Raw genomic sequence first — 23877 nt, 5'->3', positions numbered from 1 at the left:
ATGTAAATGCAGGCCTTCCTAGTGGAGAAAGGCAGTTTCCATTCTTGGAGGTTTAAGTGAAGCATGTTCTTATAAGGAGCTATTTGTAACCTTTATTAATCAGAATCTCTGACCATCTACTCTGGGCCTCCAAAGCCTCCTAGTCTAGCTCAACCTAAAGTATAGCCCAAGGATGGCTAATACCCAGCACATCTATTGTGACCTTCCATTCCCCTCATCCATGATAGACATTGCTAATTAATCATACCACCAGCACCAGCACCCACCCTGAGCACAGAAGCAACTTGAAAATCTTTCTCAACACTTCACCTTGGAGAGCTCTTCCCACATACCTATTTGCCATCACTGGTTCTAGGAAGAACATAGCCAGTTACCTCTGTGGTACCCAGAAAGCCTCTTTCCAGTATGTGAAAACCCACCCCTGATTAGTTTGATTTACTTTTACCAAAAGTCATCATTTAAAACTGTCGGGCCTAATGGGAAGAATGACACATGAAGTCATTACCTTAGCATGACTGTGGTTATCAGGTCAATTGGGGAAATTTCAAAGGAGATTTTAAAAAAAATGGAACTCTGGGGAGAAGGAGCTAGAATCTGCTACACCAAACAGGGCCACACCACACTGGTAGGGGACTTACCCTCAATGACTGTCAACATGACTAGGTTCTTTGGAGCTGAAACTAACAAGAGCTAACTCCTTCTTTTCTCTTTTAATCCAGGGTCCTCCTGGCCCCCCTGGTTTCCCTGGTCCTGATGTAAGTATACTTTGTGTTGGGGCATTTAACTTCCTACCACTAAGTATGCTAGTTTCCCCAGAGATATTTCTTGTCTGGTTAAACATACTCTGGTTAAAAAAAAAAAAAAAAAACTGCATTCCAATTTAAGTTCCTGGAGCTTATTTAGTAATTGATTTTGTTTTTCTTCCCTGCATCGCTGTGCCCCAGGGGAATATGGGGTTAGGTTTCCAAGGAGAGAAAGGAGTCAAGGTAAATAGATTTTGGACCATACACTGCTTTCCATGTGCTTCAAGAAATGTCTCTAGTTGCACATGTGTGCCTGCTTGTGTTGGGGGCTTTGGATCTTTGCCTTGGAAAGAGAGCATTTCCCACCCCTCATGAGTCCTCTGGTGGGTTTCCTTGAGGGTTGCATGTGCACACATAGGCTCTTGTGGTCTTTTTCCTTCCAAATATTGCAGTCTTCTGCTTCTTACTGTGAAGTGTACATGTCTGATGAACGTACTCTTTTGAAATATATTTTGTCTTCCTTCCACCTGGGTATTTCCCTACTGATTTGTATTATATTGTGTCATTTTCTCTTTCCTTTTCTCTGCTTCTCTTCTCTCCATCCTTCCTCTTTCTCTTCCTTCTCCCCCTCCATCTCCCCCCTCTCTCCTTCTTAACCCTCTCTCATCATTCCCTTTTATTTTCCTTCCCTCATTCTCCTACTAATAGTTCCCTCTATAGAAACTGTAAAGTCATTTAGGAGCCTCAAGGGAGACTGGGAGCCTGCCCTCCCCTTCCTTGGTGGCTGCCTCATGTAGACTGCACTGTTTCAAGGAGCAAATCCAGTCTTCAGTGCTCCAACACAGGCTTTACTGCCTCTGCTTGTGCTCTTGGCAAAGATTGGACCAATTAGAGTCTGATCACTGTTGCCAAGAGGTTGCCATTCACCTTGCTCAAACCCTTTTTTGGCTTTCTTCTAAACCCTTTCATGCATGACCATGGAGACCATGAACCTGCTGTTTCCTTTCATCCACCTTGCTTCCTCCCTCTGCAGTGCTGGTACAGAAAGCATTTGGTCAGGCTTATAATTCTTTTCACCTCTTGGGACTGATAGTTTCGGTTCCTCATTGCTGCAAGGGTGAGGGTGAAGAGTCTAAAGTCATGGACAGTTTATTTATGAATTATATCTGGAGCACAAACCTATCCTCTGGAGAAATGGCCTGTGTGGTGTCTGCTTTGCTTAATGTTTCGTTTGATCTTACAGGGAGATGTTGGCCTGCCTGGTCCTGCAGGACCCCCACCATCTACTGGAGAACTGGAATTCATGGGATTTCCCAAAGGGAAGAAAGGATCCAAGGTAGTGAACATTTAAGAACAAGTTAATAAGTCTTTCCCTATTAATACTAGAGTTCAACTCTAATAACCAGGCTATACTAAGATAGAAGGTTCTGGGTCATGGATTTTTGTTTGGAAGGGAAAATAAATCCTTCTTTGTTCTGTCCCTTGTGAAAGTTTTATAGAGTCTGTTTTCTGCTATATGGTTATGAGTGTACCTGGGTTTCTGAATAATCATTCAGGTGCTATTCTCTGTGTTTCAGTTATGTAGATTCAGTTATCAAGATGCTGAATAACTTAAACATTAAATAGTTGAGTTTTTTTCCTCCGAACTACCAACCCTCTCAATACTTACGTTGTCCCCGAAGTGCTGTAACAGAACAATAGGGTATAATGGCTGCTCTTGAGTTATCCTCTTAAAGAAGCTATTTGCCCTCAGAACTCGACCCTGCAAGCAGGCTATACTGTCACCAAGTGGCAGTAGATGCCCTACTGCACCTGATCTAAACTACCAAGGCTGAACCTGTTTAAGTGAGGTATTTTATAATCTGTATTTTGATATGCGTGTAGACCTGGTTGTATTTGAATGGCTGTTTCCTGTTAATCCGTGCAGATATCTTTTAGTAACCTGCATTCCATTCCTTCCTGGAGATCCCTTTAGTTTTGTGATCGATCCTGTATCTGTGGTCAAGGGAGGTGTTTAGTCCCATTTCTTTGTGGAAGCAACAGCTCTAGGCATTCTCCAGGTTGACATGAAGTAATCGTTGTTTTGGGAACAGTTTGGGAGCATATGAAAAATTCCCTGCCTTCCTAACTGTTCCCAAACCTTAAGGAGCCCCTTCTGGGTCCTAATTGGTAAATAAGCATATCAAGGAAAGACAGACTAGAGTATTATGCAGCACTTTCCAAACTGTAATCATTACTCTTTTCCCAAAACCATTGATGTCTTTGCAGCCAGCAATTTGCTAGAGGAAATCGTACTTAACAGCTTCTTCCACTGGAAAGAAAACAGATGATCATCTTTTCTGCCTCCCAATTAACCTGGGCATTTGAGATTCTGTTTTGGATAGTTTGTTTGTTTTTTTTTTCCCCTGCCATGGACTTTGGTCCTTTCCATGCTACAAAGGGCTCCCTACATTTAGACATCCTGGCATAGTTACCACTTGTGGAGGCTGGGCAATCTGCATCAGCATCTGGAATCCCAAACATGATACCCTATGGTTGCCCACTGCCCGGCCCAAGTAACTCAAGGGAGCCATCTCCTTTATGTTCACTGCTGCCTGCTGCTACTCACTGAGCTTTGGTTGATTTTCCAGGGTGAACCAGGGCCTCAGGGCTTCCCAGGAATAAGTGGTCCACCTGGTCTGCCGGTAAGTCTCTCTATTTGGTCAACATGTATTTGAGGATCTGATTGGACAACAGCTATACTAATAAAAAGCAAACAGAAATACTTTCCTCCTATGGTTATTGTAGAGACTTTAACCATTTTCATTGTTAGAAGGCATTTAAGGACATGTTCTTGTTTTTCAAATCCATGGGGACATTAGGTTCTTCTTGTGACTATATAGCTTAGAGGATATTATCTCAAGCTCTAGAGTTGAAACAGACCTATAGGCTTGACTTCTGATTTCACCAGTTTCTAGCTATGTGACCTTGGACAAGTTTCTTAACTTTTCTAAGCCTCAGTTTCCTAACCTACCAAAAAAAGGGGGACAATAATGGGGTGGTTATGAGGATTAAATGAGATAATATGCATGAAAAGGACTTAATAAATGCCTGGCACTTATCAATTGTTCAGTAAATGGTAATGTTAGTGATCCTATTTTTACTTTCCTAAATGCCCTTGTATCTTAGATTTTTTTACACAACAAATACTTTTTGAGGACCCCTATATGCCAGCCTTCTGCTGGACTCTGAAGCTGCAACAATAAATAACAATCAGATAGGTACCAGTCCCTGACCTTGAGGAAAGTACATTCAAAGGGCAGAGGGGTAAGGGAGAAGAGAGAATTAACAAGTAAACAAATGAATGGAGAACAAGTTCCTATCATGGTAAGTGATACATAGATGATAAAAAGGGGTCAAAGTGTGGATGGGGAATGGAATTGGTAACTTTGGACAGAGTGGTCAAGAAGGGCCTGTCTGAGGAGATGCTTATTATAAGGGAGCAAGTCATGTGAAAGTTTGGGAAGAGTGTTTCTGGCCAAGAGAACCACAGTGCCAAGACCCTGAGAGGAACAGCAAGACTTCTTCAAGGTGGGTGGAGAAGAGTGAGCAAGGCTAATAACCAGAAAAAGAGGCAGGAGCCAGATCATGGAGACTTTTGTAGGTCAAATGTGGCTTTTATGTTAAATGTAATGAGAAGCCAGTGGAAGGCTCTGACTTGTATTTTTAAGAAGATCTGTCTTTGTGGTAGTGGGAGGTGGTGGGGGGAGTAATGGAAGATGGGGGCAAGGAGTGGGGGTCAGCAAACGGAGGCTACTGCGACAGTACAGGTGAGAAATGGTGGTGTCTTGGCCTAGGGTGATAAAAATGGAAATGGAGAGAAGTACATGAATTCAAAATGTAAAAAGTTGAAATTTCTTGTTCTGGAACATTTCAAACATATACAAAGTGAAGAGATTGGCATAATGATCCGCCCGTGTCCCCATCACCTGGCTTCAGTAATTAGCAACTCACAGCCAATCTGAAGCCGGTAACAGACATAGCACTTCAATGCAAACACCTCAGTATTTCTAAGAGATGAGGATTTTTTAAAGACATCATGATGATTTCATCATCACTGATTAAGTCTCAGTAATGACTTAAATAATTATTAGTAACGATTATCTCATAAATATATTTTTTAATAATTACCTTATTCGGAATCAGAATCGAAACAAGGCCAACCCACTACATTTGCTTGATACATCTATTAAACCACAAGATGAGTTCTGAAGGAACTGATGAAATTTCCATGGATTGGGTGTCAGGGTTGGGAGGGAAATGGATAAATCAAAGATGACTAGGCCTGTCCCGGCTTCCTGGAAAAGTGAGAACAGAGGACACCAGTGCTTCCCTGCAGTGCTTTGAAACACTTTGGCTCTCTCCTGGCGTCCAGGAAACCCAGCCAGTAGAGCCAGTGGCACAGAGAGCCATCTGTTCAATGGCTTTGATTTTAATCAACTCAGAATCTAATGATTCAGAAAGGGAAAGAATCCTGTTGTTGGAGACAGGATACCTAGACTTCAGCCCCAACCCCAGGTCTGGGACTGTAAGTCTCTGAACCTTTCTGTATATATGTCACATGGCAATGGTCATCTCTCCTGTTTTGAGGTCAACTCATGATGTACGTCAGGTTTCTTTGCAAAGTATAAAGCTGTGCTGTCCAATATAATAACCACCAGCCACAAACACTTACCAGTCCCTTGAAATGTGGCTGGTCTGAAACGAGTTGTGCTGTAAGTATAAAACACACAACAGATTTCCAAAGCTAGGTGTGAAGAAAATAATAGAGACTATCTCATTTTTTAAGCAATTTTTACTTCAGTGTTGAAACAACAATATTTATGATGTGCTGTGCTATGCTGTGCTAAGTCGCTTCAGTCGTGTCCGACTCTTTGCGACCCTGTGGACCGTAGCCCACATGGCTCCTCTGTCTGTGGGATTCTCCAGGCAAGAATACTGGAGTGGGTTGCTGTGCCCTCCTCCAGGGGATCTTCTCAACCCAGGGATGTAACCTGCATCTCTTGCATCTCCTGCATTGGCAGCTGGTTTCTTTACCACTAGCGCCACTGGGAAGCCCGTATTCTCCAGGCAAGAATACTGGAGTGGGTTACCATTTCCTTCTCCAGGGCACCTTCCCGACCCAGGGATCGAACCGAGGTCTCTCACAGACGCTTTAACCTCGGAGCCACCAGGGAAGCCCTAATATTTATGACATATTAGATTAAATAAAACATTGTTAAATTAATGTCACCTATTTGTTTTACTTTTAAATGAAACTACTAAATAACTGAAAATAACATAGTAGCTCACATTATCTTTTTATTGGACCACACAGATATAAAGTACTTTGCAAGTGGGCTGGGGGATCAAATCTGTACCTTTCTTTATGAGCATTTCACATAGATTCTAGTCACACATCATTTCTGTGATGTAAGCAAGATGGGCTGAGCTTATATCCCTGTACTGATGAGGAAACCGTGGCCTGAAGAGGTAAAGAGTCTTGTCCAGAGTTATACAGCAAGTTATTAGCAGAACTGAGACTGAAATGCGGTTCTCTTGAATACTAGCCAGTTCCAGGCTTTTTCCTCATACCACACTGCCCCCTACAGTTCGGTTGGTTCTTGTCATGGAGGTGGTGGATTGTGTGATCTCTGATGCTCTGCTGTTCACTGGCTCCCTCCTTCCCATCCTCTTCCCTGTTCTACCTCAGAGGAATTCCCCTCCTGCAATTTCACTCCATTCCCTTTTGCCCTGTAAAAGAAAGACAGACTGACAGCAATGAACAGTAATAAGTCGCAATGCCTTTTCAAGCTCAGCACTTCCAGGGCTTCACAGTGTGATCTGACAAATAGAAACCCCAGCTGACTGTAAAGACATCCAAGCTGGAAAAATGCCTTTCTTTATATGGTACAGTGTATTTTCAGAGAGTGGGAATCAAGAAACCAGAGTTCTCAGCCCACTTTGGCATGGATTCCATGTGCAACCCTGGCCAAATCCTATAACTCCTTTGCTCCTAATATCTCTATCTGCTTAGTGGGAACATTCATAGGTACCTTCTTGCTTTCTGTCAGAAGAGTCATAAGAAGAAAGGTGGGAACATGTTTCAGATACTCTGAACTTTTCGAAAGGAAGACACTTCTCAAAGCCAGAACGCTCACATCAGCTTTCATTTATCCATACTCACTGAGAAGCAAGACAGCACTGAGGGTAGAAATCTCTAGAGAATCCGAAATGTTCCCTTCAACCGTTTGTTTTCTTTCCATTCTAGCCCAGATTTTTGCAGGAGCTGACAAGTGGCCAACCTGACTGGTTTAGGCCTCCCCTTCTTTCCCTTGCCCCTTCTGCAGTCACCCAGCGTCTCTGCTTTCGTGGCTCAGCCCCAGCTTCACACATTTCACCACATTGTCCCAGCAACACACTCTCACGTAGGCCACAGGTGCTCCTGTGGAGACTCTTGGTCATTTACCTCTGTGCCCTCCAAGGTGCCAGCAAACAAAGGGTAAGGCAACATGGCAGATGGGGGAGAGAGAAGAAAACAAAATGGTGAATCCTGAGGTGACTGTTGGGTGGAGCTGAGGCAATGACTGGGCAGGTGGGAGTTCTCCTTCAGCGGAGCCCCAGGCTTTCCACGCATCTCAGGTAGGGCTTTCAGAGGCGCAGCCCCAACTTGACAGACCTAAGCTGGGCCCCAAGCTCTGGTGCCCGGAGCGGGCAGTAGCAGCAGTGTGACAGGATCAGAACTGAGGAAGACTGACTGGTCTAACCTCTCAAGTTTCCCATCTCAAGTCCCCCTGCAGTGCCAAGCTGAACTGATTCCTGTGGTTTAGCCTCCCCAAAATGACCACCAAATATGATCACCCCCTGCCCTTCCCCTGTGGCCTTAGCCCCTCTTTTCAGACTTCAGCCTCCCTCCTGCCTTCCTGCCCTGGTTGTGCAGATGGGCCTTGCCCTTCTCCATGGTCCTTATGGGGGCCGTGAGAGGAGCCTGAGCAGAGGGTGACCACCCTGGCAGCCTGCCTTTTGGGCCAGCAGGTCTCTGAGGACCCAGGGCCAAAGCGTCTCTCACTCCACAGTGGGGCCTGACAGCCCCTGGTTGCAGCCTAGTGTTTACAGCTCGCCTTTTTCTCACACCACGCTCCTCATCCTGCCGAACCCCCTCAACTCCTGGCCATGTGAGTGAAGTTGAGTTTTTACACAGCCACTAATATCCTTGAACCAAAAATACCAGGAGACCAAGACCCCTAGAGAGCAGACCTGTAAACAGCTAAGCTAGTTCTCTAATGAGGCGTTCTTGGCCATGGCTGAGAAGGGGTGTGAGAGCAACAGGTGCAAGTCAGGTCATGACAAGCATTGACTGGGACAGGGCTGGGGCCCAGGACATCTTGCTAGAACAGCTTGTTCAGCAGGGCCTTGTATGGGGCCTCCATGTGCTGGGAGACAAGCTGAGTCTACAGCCCAATATCTTGCCAAGTCATCTATGTTTTATTGGCTTTAACCCACACACACAAATTGCTTTATAATTTTTTTTTTCCTTTTTAAGCATTGTGTGTATTTATTTTTGTTCACATTGTAGCTCAAGCTCTCAGACCCTCTCTCTGAGAAAGCAAGAGTCCAGAGGGTCCATTTGCTTTCCGAAGAAGGACAAGGCCCCTTTGTCTTTACAACTGTGGACAATATAGGTAGGGGCTGTGAGATGGTTCCTAGACATTCTTCCCCTCACCCTTTTGAACACTTTTGTTCCCTGGGTTCGATTTAATTCAACAAATATGTATTGGACCACCTTGTGTGTGTTCAGCCTACCGTAACATGCCTTGGAGGAGACAGAAGTGAATGTGATACAGACCTTTTGCTCATAGACTTTCATCTAGAACCCATTTTAGTGCTTGAAGAGTTTGGGGGTAACCTGGGCTGCCATGGGCTTCCCTGGTGGTGCAGAGGGTAAGGCATCTGCCTGCAATGTGGGACACCTGGGTTCTATCCCCGGATCGGGAAGATCCCCTGGAGAAGGAAATGGCAACTCACTCCAGTACTCTTGCCTGGAAAATTCCAGGCTGCCATAGCTTCCTTCCATAGGCCAGGGAAGGCTCCATGAAGTGTTTGACTTCAGATGCCAATAGACACATGCCACCAGGGGGCATCATGCCTTGGTGTCCAATTTGAGCTGTAGAACTAAGATTTCAAAGAAGTTTACTTTCAGTTTGACCCACGAACCATTCAAATAGAAATTCTATTCAGCATGAGGGCTGAGCTATTTGACTCCTAACTGTAGATGTAGAAAACAGAAAAGATAAGTTGGAACCAAAGCCTGCTTTGAATTGGATCCTTAACAGACATACACTCCTCACCTCAACAACCACAACAACAAGAAAAACAACTCACATTAAAAAAAAAAAAAAAAAACAACTTGGGCCTAGAAAGCTAAGGGAGCCAAGCAACTGTACCCATGGGAATGCTGTGAGTATGAAAGAAGAAGGAAAAAAACTATTCTACAAATGGGTTTGGAGCAGTGCTTTTTATAACCAGCTGAGCCAGATCACATCAAGAGGACAACAGGACGTGTGCCATAACATTTAGTGTCTTTCACAAGCTTCCTTGTGAGAAGATTTCTCTGCCTTCTTTACTCTCTTAATAGGCCTAAATGTTATTTTCCAAAATCTATGCTCCAGAAAGTCCAATTCTAAACACTGACAACAAGTAACTCAATTACGTTTGTCGTGAAATACTTTATCCACTTTAGCAATGAATTCTTCGAATATGCTTGCCCTGGACCCAGAGGGGAGAAAGTGCTTTCATTCACTCTGCTTTTGGGATTTCTGCTTGTCCTTAGAAGATCCTGAAGTCATGTCCATGGCTGCATGCCCTTACCTCCTGTGAGCAGGGCAGGAGAGGTTGGGGACCATCTTGCAGTCCCTCTGGGAATGTTCCTAAGGCCTGCAAGATTCTAGACCATGCCTAGATAGAAATGAGCTTCCCAGGTGGCTCAGTGGTAAGGAATCCACCTGTCAATGCAGGAGACCTGGGTTCAATCCCTGGGTTGGGAAGATCCCCTGGAGGAGGAAATGGCAACCCATTCCAGTACTCCAGGCCTGGAGAATTCCATGGACAGAGAAACCTGGTGAGCTACAGTCCATGGGGTCACACAGAGTCGGACATGACTGAGTGACTAACACTTTCACTTTGGATGGAGCCAGGAGACCTATGAGGAAATCAATGTTATAACTTGTGGTTTCTTTTTTCCTTTAGGGATTTGGAATTGCTGGAGAAAAAGGAGAAAAGGGAATTCCTGGTTTGCCAGGACCAAGGGTATGAATGCCTGGATCTGTGAAGTCAGCTGGTCCATTTTCTTTCTTGTTTGCATCTTTCTATTATATAACCTGATGGACTCCTTTTTTTAATTTTTATTTTTACTTTATTTTACTTTACAATACTGTATTGGTTTTGCCATACATTGACATGAATCCACCACGGGTGTACATGCATTCCCAAACATGAACCCCCCTCCCACCTCCCTCCCCATAACATCTCTCTGGGTCATCCCCATGCACCAGCCCCAAGCATGCTGTATCCTGCATCGGACATAGACTGGCGATCTTCTCTTATTTCTCTTTCTCAACCCTCAGGCAGGTCCCTAAGCCCTCTTCCTCTTCTCTGCCCCACTCCTTTGACTTAGTGGTTCCCTTGAATAAGGAATGATGTACCTTCTACACCAGGGGCTCCTCAGCCCATTTACTCTCTTTTTGTCCTCACATATAATTATCTTCTGGGCTAAAGAATGATGTGAATGTTTTCTTACTTTCATTCCATCCTATCCTGGGAGGGGGGCAATATGCAGGAATGCAAGAGAGAGGCCCAAGTGCAACTTTTATAGAACAGAAACCAGCCTGGGAAGTTCTAGAACATAGTGAATTTGAAGTCAATAGTTTCCAATAATAATCTCACTTCAAGTACAGAACTGTTAGTCTGTCTGATTTCTAGCTTCAGGCACTTGGGTCTTAGCTTGTAAACAACTGGCCAACCTTCACCTTAAAGAAGCAACATGTCAGAGAATTCATTCATTGTGTTTTTAGCTTGGTCATGAAGCTTGTTAAGAGTCTTGAGTATTCAGCAGTGTTCATCCATTAGGCTGCCATTTCTGTCTCCACTCTCCTCTACTCCCTTGTCTTGAAAACATATAATCACCAGCAAAGAATACATCTGGGGTGAGAGACAAGAGGCCCTCCCAGAATCTATTTAAAAAGCTCATGACTTGGAACTAATACAGACTAAGTATAATACCACCCAGCCCTTCTACCAAATTCCACCTACTACTTAAAATGTTTCCATTTATTTAGCTCTTTAAAAATTCCCTGTGCCTCTATTCAGCCTGATGGATTAGTGCATAGAAAGAAGTCGTTAAGCCAAGTCTAGGAACATTCTCTTACCTGATTTTTAGGGGCTGCTAAATCCTGAACTCAGTTGGAGAGCTTTGTTATGTAAGTCCAGTGCCTTTGTCTACTGTGGGCTATTAATCTCTCTAAGGTACCTCTATTCTCTTTACAGGGTCCCATGGGTTTAGAAGGAGTCCAAGGCCCTCCGGGGAGTCAGGTATTTTGGCTAATATCATTAAAGTCTAGTGTATAAAATCCCGACCAGAAGACCCTCCTACTTTATTTAACATGACCATCCATCCAAAGGGAAACACCGCTTATAATGCAAATTGTCTACCTCTATTTGGTTGATAGAATCTCAGCCTCTCACTTCTATTGTTTTTACCCAAGAAGATGAGTGTGCAGGAAGTTCAGTACCATAATGCAGTCACACTTCTTTAACATGATATCAGGGCCTAGCCAGGCCAGCCTGCTTATATTCATCTCTAGCCTTGTGGTCTTTGTACCCACTAACATGCAAGTTGGCTACCTAGCACCATATTGCTTCCTGGAATATTTTATGGCTTCCAGAGTCAGGTACAATCTATGCATGTTCTGGAATGCAAGCCAAAATCCCTGTGCCATTTGTCCTGGCCTAATCCAAAAACCAACCTCTCTTATGCTCTTAGACACTCAATTTAGTTGTAACTATGTTTCTTTCACAGGGCAGGAAGGGGTCTTCAGGTTTCCCCGGGCTTAATGGATTCCCAGGAATTAAGGTAATGCTGGTGGGAAGTGAAAATCCAGGATTGGGAAGATGGAAGGGTAAGGAATTAGTATAAATGCTGTTTTCTCCATTTGGGCTGCTATAACAAAATATCAAAGACTGGGTGGCTTATAAACAAGAGGAATTTATTCCTCATAGTTCTGGAGGCTGGAAATCTGACATCAGAGTTGCCAGTATGGTTGAGTTCTGGTGGGAGCTCTGTCCTCATGACCTAGTCACCTCCCCAAGGCCTCACCACCTAATATTATCACCTTGGACACAAACATTTAGATCATAGCAAATGCCTACATAATGAGATGGGGTATTTTTTAGTGTTTTGATATTTTAGATGTCACCCTTTTTACCCCAAATGCATGCAAGCTACTTTGAACACACAAAGCTGATGACCATTCCTTAGACACGACTTGATCAGTGGTAAACTAAAAAGTGGTGGTCAGGGTGTGGGAGCATATCCATCCCTACAAGGAGAAATATTCTATTCTTGATATCATTTAGAATCAGCAACTTTGGGGTTTTGTTATCATTCTTAAATTCTTTCAGACGATGCACCCCCCCTTATTGCCTGAACCTGGGGCAAGTGGCTCCTGCCACCCCACCCTGGATATGCCACTCTATCTGATTTTGGTACCTGAGTCCCTCTTTTGAGAAAAGTAGGACTCTTTTAACTTCCTCAGCTTGATGTCATCCAATAACAAGGGCAGTGACAGTAGCAGAGTTTCAAGCCTGCCAAACATGGGAAAGAAAGTTAAAATTCTGTCCCCTCCTCAGCACCTCTTGAATATAGCCATATTGTCTCTTCCTGCAATATGTTTCCCAGGTCCAGAAGCAGATTGTCCTGGAGTCAGGTTGCAACATAAATCAGGACCCCTTGTCCTCGACAGATTTGCAGTTGAGTGTCAGGCCTCCAGCCTGCCTTGTGTCACCTTCATCTTAAATTTATTGGACTTTGAAATTAACCTATGGACAATCTGGCCCTCAAAATAAGGGGTTACAGAAAGAGGAATCTTTCATTGTCTCTTGGGGAATGGTTTTGAGGGAACATGATCTTAGGTGATGAGGTCACAGAAAAATTTGTGTTTAATGTATTTAATCTTTGCAGGGTGAAAAAGGTGGCATTGGCCTGCCAGGCCCAGATATTTTCATCGATACAGATGGTGCTGTGATCTCAGGTGCAACTTTTCATTGAGTTGAGTGGGAAAAAACAGAAAGTTGAATCCCCTGTAATTACTTAAAGGATATTGTGTCAGCCACTGGATTGCTGCTAAACCCAACACCACAAGGGCCATTTATGGATCCTGAACTTGGGGAATGAATTGAACTCCAGAGTTTTAGGCAAACAAGCCAATCCCCATTAATCTGTGTTTGTGTTAGGTCACCAATCTGGGATTTGCATTGGCTTGGGTCTTGATTAGCTAAAAATGGTTCTCCTAGTGATGCTTAGGAAAGGATTCATATCTTCTCAGCTAGGGTAACTTCAGCCTGATGCAATGGGACACACAGAGTCTCATGTATGTGATCCCATGCATGCTTGAGCTTGACAATTTCACAGGAAGTGGGAAAGTATCTTTGGCTAGGGGAACAAGTGGTCAACAATGCTCAGTAGTATGACACTTTGGAAGTTTGTCTTTACCTCTCCTTGTTGTAGTTACTATATGTGTCCAATTCTTCCTTTTGGATTCTCCAGAGATCCAGATGCTCAAACCAAAGGCTTCTGCTATAGTACCTGTCCACTCGGATCTCCTAACTAATCCCTCTCCTCACAGCCTCTCAGGCCCATGCCCTGTCTGGTAAACTCATTAAAGCTGAGGTATTGGTGGCTGACAGTGGCTTCCTGTGTTCCACGACCAAGAAACCTGTGTATAACTTGAAGGGTACACCTCAACACCTTAACTCAAATGGTAGACGTTTGAGGCATGACAGAAGATTACTAGTGGTAGGAGAAACTTCCTAGTACTCATCAGATCTTACCATGGAAGGCAAGCCCTAACCAGTCCAGTTCTGAACACTAGGAGAGCCTTAGCTCAAATAGGCCCATCATCACATGAGCACATTAGCATCTGGGAGACCTGTGAAGGGCAAGAAAGGCACTTCCAACCTGAGAACATCTCCTTGCAACTCTTTCAAGGCATTTTGTGACATTTGTGGGCCTCCTTTGGTTTGCTTACTGCTTTTTTTTTTTCTTTGCAATGCCAGGTTATCCTGGAGACCCTGGTATGCCAGGCCTCCCAGGCCTTAAAGGAGATGAAGGCATACAGGGCCTACCTGGCCCTCCTGGTGCCCCTGGATTACCGGCTTTACCAGGTGAAACAAACCCACCCACCTGCTGCACAGATTTGTCCTCTGTCCACTCTGGCACTCAGCATCCCCTGCTATACCTCTGGTCTGGGGACCTAGTTAACCAAAGTCAAAAGAAAGGTAGACCTAGTCAGTAAGCTCCCCACTGTGAGTGCAAGGCCACATGTACATAAGAAAAGGGCCTGGGTAAGCAACATTCTTTTGGCCTCAATAATGTACCATAGATAGACAGGCCATCAGTGAGGCCTGACCATCAAGGAGGAGGCCTGGGTTAGACTGCTGGAGCGCTGTCACTCTTCTGTGGATGTGCCATTGCAGCTGATGCTGGCCAGAAGGAGCTAACAAAAGCCTAGAGGAAAGTTTGCACCCAGACCTTCACCGTGTGCTTAACCCAGGCAGTAAATGGCCCCGGGATCCTGTGGATGATGCCCTTGAAACAGTCATTGGAGGCACACACCCATATGTCACTCTATCAGCAGTAAAAAGAGAAAGGGCACACCAGAGTCTGGGAGGCACTGATGTCCCAAATATAAAGCCAGACATTACTTTTAAAAACAACAGTTTCTAAATTCCTCAGAGATGGGCCTCTGTAAGGATATCTGTGCTTTTAAAACAGCCCCTTGGGGGACTTCTTGGCAGTCTAGTGGTTAAGACTCCATGCTTCCAATGCAGGGGGCAGAGGTTCAATCCCTGGTTGGGTAACTAAGATCCCACATGCCACATGGCACAGCCAAAAAATAAAAATTAAAAAAAAAAAAAAACAGCCCCTTGGAGGAGGTACAGTTGATCCCAGCACCAAGGTGGAAAAAATCTAGAAATGGGGAGCTGGAGTCCCAGTTTTCTCTCTCATGTTTGCCACTGAGACGTTCTAGGCCCTTGACCATGTTTCTGTACAGCTTTGGGCCTCTGTTTCCCAGGAGGTTAAGCTAGATGATTCCTAGGGACCCTTTTAACTTAGCTGCAGGAGAGGGGCAAATACTTTCCCAAACTCTTCCTTGGAGTTAGTGTCTAACATATGGCACCAGTTGGACTCCCCTGCAGAGGAGGCTGATATGATTAACATGTTTGTGTGGGCTTATCCTTCCAGGTGGCCCTGGTGCTCTGGGCACCCAGGGAGCTCTAGGCCTGAAGGGGCAACGAGGAAACCCTGGCCGGACCACAACCGGGGCAGCTGGTCTCCCTGGCAGAGATGGTTTGCCAGGCCTGCCAGGCCTACCAGGCCCACCTGGTAAGTTGTTTCTCCCTTTGGTCTTAAGATTCGCTTGTGATCCAGACTGTAGAACAGTCCTGATTTTTGAAGGAGGGAGCATTTCACAGGTTAGGGACCACAGCAATCAGAGTGTTCATCAAGGAAGACGAGCGAGGGCCATCTCAGTGACCAGACACTCCCCAATGCCTTCCAACTTCTGTAGTCATTTCATTTCACCCCTCACTGCTCTCAACCCCTAAGCCTGTGGACTGGTAGCTCTTGAAAGAGCAGAATTGGCTCTTTTAAGCTTGCCCTGGTCCTCAGGGCTCCAGCGGGATGTGCTGAAAGCTCAAGAAATTAGAAACCAAGCCTGGATATTCATGTCTCTGTGTGCTCAGCTGTGTCCAACTGTTTGCGACCCCATGGACTGGGGCCCACCAGGCTCCTCTGTTCATGGGATTTCCCAGGCAAGAATACAAGAGTGGGTTGTCATTTCCTCCTCCAGGGGATCTTCATAGATGGCTGCTGAAAGCCTCCACAGGGCTTATTCTTCTTAGATCATCTACCTGAGGATGAGACTCTAGATTCTAAGAAAAAAGGCTAGAAATACACCCTGCATGTTTCTTTGTAACCTACATCCCCTGACCGCTGCAGCTCGCCCCCATCTCCTCTTTGGTCCTAAGAGGACTTCCTGGGTTAGACACAGGGTTTTCTGAGTCGCTGAAGCTGCCTTGCTTATTTCCATGTCCCCAGTGTCTGGAACATAGTGAATGTCCTGTAACTAGTAGAAGTAGAGCAAATTGAGTCAACAGAGTTGGGAAACTGCTACAGACTTTGGGTCCCTGTCTTGGGTTTTTTTGGGGGAGGGTATCTCTGTTTTGATCATTGATGCTCCAGGATTCTTGGTGACTGAGCTGCTGTGCATGAGCCCAGGTTCTTGTAAGTTGCCAAGCTTTTATGTTCCTTCTTCCTGAAGGTGCAGCATCTGAGACGGGAACCCTACAGAGCACAGAACCGGGATCGCCGGGACTCCGAGGGGAACGAGGTCCAAAAGGACACCCAGGCCTCAAAGGAATTAAAGGTGATCTTTGTCTGCTTAGGTTTCTTTGTTCCCCAAACTCCTTGGAGAAGGCCCCCTGGGAAGGAGCCAACCAACAGCCTTGGGAACCTGAACAAGAGCAGCCTTGGATCTTGATGTGATTATAAGATTGTCGAAAGTGCTATGTTTGGAGCTCTAAGACTGAGGCTGGCGATTGAGGTTGCACAGGACAAAGTGGCCCCCAGGCCATTCTTCCTGCCCCTCCACCGGTAGAAGCTATTCTGCATATCCTGTGACCCCTCTCGGTTTGCAAGGCCAAGGCAGGAAGTCACTTATCCTTACCTTTAGCCTGCAGGAAAGGTCAAGACCTGAACCTCTGAAAAAGCCAGTTGGATCCAGGAAAACAACTCCAGTCCCCCTGATGCTGAAGGACTGACTGACTGCCCCAGCCTTCAGCTGCCCTGCGCACTCCATCTTCCTGCTGGCTTTAGGTCATTCCTCGTTTCATGCTCTAAGGGGCAGATGCTAAAGTGTAAATAAATCAGTTTATAATGGTTGCAGCCCAGGGCAAGGTGGAGGAAGAGGTGAAAGTGTCAACAGTTGCTGAAGAGAGGTTTGGAGATGACCTGGGGGATTCAGGTACCAAGATCTCTTCTCAAAGGAATTTATCGCTCTCTTCAACCTCAGAGAGGTTTTCACTCACTCCCCTCCTGTCTCATTGCCCTATCATAAAATGGTACTACCTAAGTATAGCAGCTCATTCAGACATTTTTGAAGGCTCCATCTCTACTTTTGAGACACCGGGAAAACTGCTGGGGGCAAAGGATATTAACTTGCAAGTCTTGACCTAGGGTGCCAATTTTGTTTTTCCCTGACTCACTGCAGAGCTAGTGTGCTGCTTAATACCATTCTCTTACTTAAAAACAGGGCCAATTCTAATGCCTCTCCTTCTATATTCCCATGGTGCCAGAAGGTTTTCTTTCTCTCTCTAAGTCTGGAATGATGATAGGAATTCTCAACTGATTCACTAGACATGAGAATCACCATGGGGAGATGACTACAAATTAGATTCTTGGATCTGGCCACCTGAGAGTCTGATTGATTAGTCCTGGGGTGAGGCCCAGCAAGCTGTCTTGTAAACAAGTGTCCCAGGTGACTCAAACTCAGGCAGGACATCCATGGATGACACTTGAGAAACGATTATTTGGAGAAGAGATTGTCCTTTCAGAGTTTCAGTGACTATCAAGTGATTATCAATCTTCTAAAAGTAGGAAGAGGCCCTTTGGGATCTTAGGGAAACTCAGAGTCACCTATGTCAGCCCAAAGTCTCTTCTCTTAGACCGTAAGTACAGATGGTCTAGGTGGCTGAGCCACAGTGCTAGTGACTCCATGCTATCTCTTCAAAGATGCTTTGCTGAACTCTCTATCATTAATTTCTTTGGCACTGTCTCTGTGTACAAAAGACATTTTGGTGAATAGAACCTTCAAGTAGCTTGGATTCCAGGCTGATTAGTATAGATCAGTGGTTCTCAACTCTGATGGCACATTAGACTGGGCTCTACCCTAGATAAATGAAATCCAAATCACTAACACAGATGTACTTTGATAGAGAGTGAAGCTAGTTCATTCTGCAGGCCTTCTGATTCCCTCCATGGAGTTGTTCAAGTCACAAATTACAACTGGCGAGTCTTCCTTCTTCTTGTAAAGATGGCCCACTTAGTTTAATGTTGTCTTTTTTTCTTTTTCCTCCAGGGGACCCAGGTTTTTGTGCTTGTGATGGTGGTGTCCCCAACATGGGGCCACCTGGGGAGCCAGGCCTGCCTGGGCCACCAGGACTTCTGGGCCTTCCAGGTCTTAAAGGAACCAAAGGTGATCCAGGCTCTGGGGGTGCACAGGGCCCATCAGGGGATCCAGTAAGTCTTACCAAACTTGGCCCTGAGGGATCAAATGGGAGCTTGTCAAATGTCCCTCACTCCTCAACAAGCACTTTCTTAAAACACATAAAAGAAAGATGGGGATAAAGCAAACCTTCAGGGTTTTGATCTGTAATGTGAAGAAATCTGCTTAGCTATCTTGAAAATCCCTTTCTGCTTTAACCTACTTGTGTTCCCTTCCTTCCTTTTTCCCTTCCTTCCACAAAATAACTTACAATTGACCCACACTGTGTCAGGCCTTGAAAATAAAATTTGAATTAAGGCAAAGTTCCCATCCTCAAAGATTTCAAAACTTAGAAAGGGTAAGAAAATAAATGGGCAATGATAATCCAAGGTGATGACATAATCCAGTGTCCATTCTTTTGTGCTAAAATGTACCCAAAGACTTGTTTTAGGTCGAATCTATGCAAGGTAATAAAATCCCATGAAGTCTGTATCTCCTGATCATTCCCTTCTCTTTTTGTCAGGGTGTATTTGGGCCTCGAGGTCCAACAGGCCCTAAAGGAAAGAAAGGGGACCCGACTCTCAGCACAGGATCAGGGATGCCAGGAGAACGAGGTGATCCTGGCCCCCAGGGGCTCCCTGGTGAGACAGGAGCCCCAGGCAAGGATGGAATACCAGGTTTACCAGGGCTGCCAGGCCTTCTGGTAAGTTGATTTTTCTTGGGTGACTAGTGCTATAAATCCTCACACTTGACTTGGCAGGGGAAGGAGGCTGATGGCAGCTTCCTACCTCTGTCACTAACACTGTGCTTTTCCTTTCTGCAAAATGGGAATCTTTTTCTCAGAATGGGTCATTGGCTCACTTGATAAATGCTAGTGACAATCGACCATTATCACTTAAAATGCTTCAGTTTCGTAGGACATTTCCCTTGCAGGCAATCCAGCTGCTTTCTGTGACCAATCCCTGCCCCGCGTACAGGGTTGTTATCTCTGCTCCCCTCACCTGGAGCCTTTTGCATTATCAGATCACGCAGGGTTGACAAGCTTCATTCCCGTTAACTCAACTCAGAGGAATTGATTGAAAAACTAGAGTAATAAAGAATTTTAACTGAAAAAAAAAAAAGCCTTGCTCCCACTGGTTATGTGTCTCTTTCCTATTGTCAGAGGGCTCGGCAGATGTGTCTTTAAGTCACACTTTCATTCTTTCCTATGTGTTGTCTAGGGTGATGGTGCACAGGGCTTCCCCGGTGAAAAGGGGTTACCAGGACTTCCTGGTGAAAAAGGTCACACTGGTCCAACTGGCCCCCCAGGAATTGGGCTACCAGGGGCTTCTGGACCTCGTGGACTTCCTGGAGATAAAGGAGTAGATGGATTACCAGGGCAGCCAGGCCCTCGTGGAGTTCCAGGTGAATAAGCAAATCTGATGGGTTTGGGCTTGGAAAACTGACTCCTTGAGTATAGATATGACCTAGATATATGAAATGTGTCATAAGAAGACTAATTGTAATCACTGCTCTCAATCCTCTAGAGGGTTTTCATGTGGAAAAGGGATCGTAATTGCACTGTGGTACAGGTACACAGAACAATAGAGATTTCAGCTCTGCTTAGTGAAAAACTTCCTAATAGAACAGTCCAAAAGTGTAACAGAGTTGCTTTGGGAGGTTATGAGCCCATCATCTCTGGAACATTTTAGACAGAAGCTGGATGACCATTTACTACAAGTGTCATGAAAGAAATAAGTGGAAATTGGACAATAAAGGTATCCTCTAAGTTGTATGGTAATATCAGCAGGGAAGAACCTTTCTTTAATTCATAAGATCTCAGATTGAGAAGAGACCCTAGTTCTATCTAGCCTGATTTCCATTTCACACTTTAAATCCTTTCTATTTACGTCACTTCTTTTTCTACTTGAATTTCAGGAATTATAGAATGATAGCTCTGCTTATAGATTGTTAATGTGCTATGCTAATAATTTCCCTTCTTGCACACAGTTAGAGCAGCTCTTCATCCCAACTTCTGTCTTTCCACAACTTCTATGTTCCCATTAGTGGTACCACACTTACAGTCATCTGAACTTGCAAAACTTGAAAATTGTCTCATTCCTTCATTTGCAATACCTCTTATAATCGTCCCTTCCCCTTCTTGGTATTAAGTTCTCGTTATCTCATGTCTAGCTTATCAAATACCTATATGCTTGTTGGGATGGATGGTTGGGTGAATGAATGACAACAATTTCCTAAGTAGTTTTACATCTCCTACCTCTGGACTTCCCCCACTCAAATCCACTAGGAATACTGCTGCCAAGTTTATATCTGTAAAGTGCTGATTCCCTCATGTTACTCCCCTAGTCCAAAGCCACAAACGGTTTCTACTGAACAGAGAAACACTCTACTGAAACTCCTCAGACTGGAATTCAAAAGTCTCCAGACATGGACACAACCAACCTCTCTAACCTGGCCTTATCTCATACTCTTCATAATGAAAACCAAACACTAAAACAACAGTTTCTCTCACTGTCCCCACAATAAGTATATTCATTTCTACCGCCAACATTTTGCCCATGTTGCCTTTTTTCTGGGATACTCTTCTTGTCTATGTACTCACATCCCATCCAACTTTCAGTGTTTAATATAAGCCCTAATTCTTTCACTAAGCTTTCTCTTGACCCCTACGGTATGTCATTGCCAGTTAGATTATATATTTCCCTCCATTAATGTTTTTACTGTTTCTGCGATTCATGGGGTCTCAAAGAGTCGGACACGACTGAGCGACTGAACTGAACTGAACTGAACCCATTATAAGCCTTTGGAGACTAAGGAAGGAGAATAATCCTTTTCAGTGTTTCTCAGTCTGCCTAGCATAGTGTAGTACTCCACAAGAGACTAATATACACACAGAGAAAAGGGCCTTCCCCATAACCAAGAGGGTTTTTCTTAGATCTATGTCTCCTCTTTCCACCTCATCACCTTGAAGAATTACCAAAAAAGAAGACAGATACTGGGTCTTGTAAAAAAATGTATTTGTTTTAAAATGTACTTTTGTGAATTGATATAATAGTACAAGTTAAAAATGGATCATTCACGACTCTTAAAGCCAAGTCAGTATTTCAGTCCAAGTCAGTATTCCTCTTAAGGTTGTGAAGAATTTTTTTTCAACCTTTTATTGTGTATTAGGGTATATCCGGTTAACAAACAATAGTTTCAGGTGAACAGCGAAGGAACTCAACCATATATATACATATCCATTTTCCCCTAAACTCCCCTCCTATCCAGGCTGCCACATAATATTGAGCAGAGATCCCTGTGCTATACAGTAGGTCCTTGTTGGTTTTCCATTTTAAATATAACAGTGTGTATATGTCCATCCCAAACTCCCTATCCCTTCCCCTCATCTTTCCCTACAGCAAGATTGTGAGGAATTTTATCAAACAAAATACGCTTCCTTTTAGAAGTCTTGGTGTCAGCTACAATTTTGCTTCCACCTTTGTTCCCAGAGACAGTACTCATGGTCATTCCACTGCCCCTCTGCCAACTGGATCTTCACTCTAGGTCAACCTGTTTGGCAGGCAACTAGGTTTTAAACTGAGTTATATTAACATGGTACCTATAAACTTACATACACTCAAATTTGGATATTATCAATATTCAAACTGCTTGAAAACAGGCTGAGTCAATGGAAGGAAGCCCACGGGACCATTTCTGTCCCAAAATTCACTACCCCTGGGCCTGGAAAGTTCTCACGAATCTAGTGATCTAAAAAAGCTATATAGCCTGGGAGATGCCTTATGCAGAAAATATTCTTGTTGCAGTACCAAGACTTTCCAAAAAGTGACTTCAATTAAGAGCATTAGCTTTCTTTTTCTCTCTATGGCCACCAAATATAACTCCTCAAACCAAGCTTTCTTTCTACACAGATTTAAAAACACTTCACCTGTGGGCCCTAAACATTTGCAATTGTGGACATGACTGTTGCCATGAAAGATGAAGATGTCATTCCTCAACATACTCACTCCAGCCAATTGTGGCTCAGGCTAGGACACATTGCCAGGAAAGGGAATGTAGTCATTGAAGCTTTTCAACCTAATAGTGTGAATTATTACAAACCCTAGGCAAAGAGACAACTAGCTGTTTCCAGAGAGGCTCTGATCCAGATGCTCATAGTAATCAATCACCCAGGTTATCACTGCAGTGGCTACTGTGTGGATGCCAGTTTTCTCCACTCTATCCAGACAATTTGATCAGTGGGCTACAGACAAGACTTTCCTTGGGCCTCAAAGAACTTCCATCCCGGTTTAATTTTCTTCTTTACTTGATTGGTCTAGGTGACTGCTGCTGCAAGGAGGAGGTTGGGAAAAAAGACTTAGACACAGAGGGAGGTGAGACCTAGCTAGGTCTAGAGGTTCTCAAATGCCAATGGTGGCAACCCTCCCCCCCTTCCTTTTTGTTCACTTTATCTCAGATATTCACAATGGCCTGAGCACCACACTGGAGGCCTGAGTTGGGGAGGGGTGATCCTAAGGCTGGGGTACAAAGGCTCATGCTGACACTGCTTCAAAGGCTCCTTAGCACACCTCTTCTGGGAGGGAGGACAGAAGAAGTGGGCACGCAATCTCTGCAAGTGGCTGGGCACCTTCATCATGCATGTTGATGGCTTCGCTCATCTCTGCCTTGAGTATCTTCATTTACGAACGTAACTGAGGCCATGACTTGCCTTGGGAGTTACCTAAAAGGATCCATACATCTGATATTTATTCATTTGACCTGGAATCAACTGAGATGTTAGAATCTTGATAACCAGAACTGCTTTTTGATTCTGAAGATGAGTTTTGGCATTAATGGGCAAATTCTGAATAAGGATGTCATTTGTTGCACTTGTGAAATAGAACATGGGTAAAGCTGGTTTCTGCTTTGTTGGGGAGAAGGCTCTGAATTGATGTAAAGTAAGAGAGCCAGATGTATGACTTGAAGTCCTTATCTTCTTGCCATTTTGACCCTCTGCTTGCAATACACAAATGTGGTGTGTTGTACAGGACTGGTCTAAGGCAAAAAGGAAGCATGCCCTTGATTCCTTCTGGTATCTACTCATCTTCCATTTTCTCATTATTTTTCCTTCCCTGTAACCTTTCCAGATGCCTGTCCTCAGCCCCATCCTCTAAAGGTTTTGTTTTCCTCTGGTGATCACAAGTGAAAATCATCTATAAAATTGATATGATAAATTGAGGATAGGTGGTTTCATGTTTGGACTGGCCCAGAGATATTTATTTATCTTTTGCTCAGTTTGTTTTTGAAGCCATAGAGCAATGGAACTACAATATTTGATACATTAAAGTCAATTAACTATTGAAATAGTTGGGGCAGGAGAGTTTTCTCCAGGGTCCCTCTCAGAATACCACATAGGGAGGCAGTTCTTCAGCCTAGTCCAAAGCTGAGGGCAGGACTGGCAGCCCTCTCCCCATGAAGCATCTCATCCCTCATGAGATGCTTGCTCATAGAGCATCTTTCTGCAGTAGGGAAATAGCTCTCTGAAAGAGCACCATCATTTCAGCACCTGGCAGGATGGAGATGGGTATAACCAGCTGTGG

The 23877-nt window shown here is 44.4% G+C and overlaps 1 protein-coding gene across 1 annotated transcript in view; it reads left to right on the top strand.

Moving 5' to 3' along the window:
- COL4A6 (collagen type IV alpha 6 chain) overlaps nucleotides 1-23877 on the top strand; it is a 189400-nt gene that overhangs the window by 139475 nt on the left and 26048 nt on the right. The window contains exons 9-23 of the mRNA XM_068962536.1: nucleotides 720-755; nucleotides 945-986; nucleotides 1987-2079; nucleotides 3374-3427; nucleotides 10008-10067; nucleotides 11304-11348; nucleotides 11836-11889; nucleotides 12997-13066; nucleotides 14091-14198; nucleotides 15280-15420; nucleotides 16358-16462; nucleotides 18173-18333; nucleotides 18822-19001; nucleotides 19519-19702; nucleotides 22618-22671. Of these exons, the coding sequence (XP_068818637.1) occupies nucleotides 720-755; nucleotides 945-986; nucleotides 1987-2079; nucleotides 3374-3427; nucleotides 10008-10067; nucleotides 11304-11348; nucleotides 11836-11889; nucleotides 12997-13066; nucleotides 14091-14198; nucleotides 15280-15420; nucleotides 16358-16462; nucleotides 18173-18333; nucleotides 18822-19001; nucleotides 19519-19702; nucleotides 22618-22671 (1387 nt within the window). The remainder of the gene's footprint in view (nucleotides 1-719; nucleotides 756-944; nucleotides 987-1986; nucleotides 2080-3373; nucleotides 3428-10007; nucleotides 10068-11303; nucleotides 11349-11835; nucleotides 11890-12996; nucleotides 13067-14090; nucleotides 14199-15279; nucleotides 15421-16357; nucleotides 16463-18172; nucleotides 18334-18821; nucleotides 19002-19518; nucleotides 19703-22617; nucleotides 22672-23877) is intronic.

The sequence above is a fragment of the Capricornis sumatraensis genome, chromosome X (assembly GCF_032405125.1).
Source record: "Capricornis sumatraensis isolate serow.1 chromosome X, serow.2, whole genome shotgun sequence".
Taxonomy (NCBI): Eukaryota; Metazoa; Chordata; class Mammalia; order Artiodactyla; family Bovidae; genus Capricornis; species Capricornis sumatraensis.
This window is presented reverse-complemented; position numbering and strand designations above follow the sequence as displayed.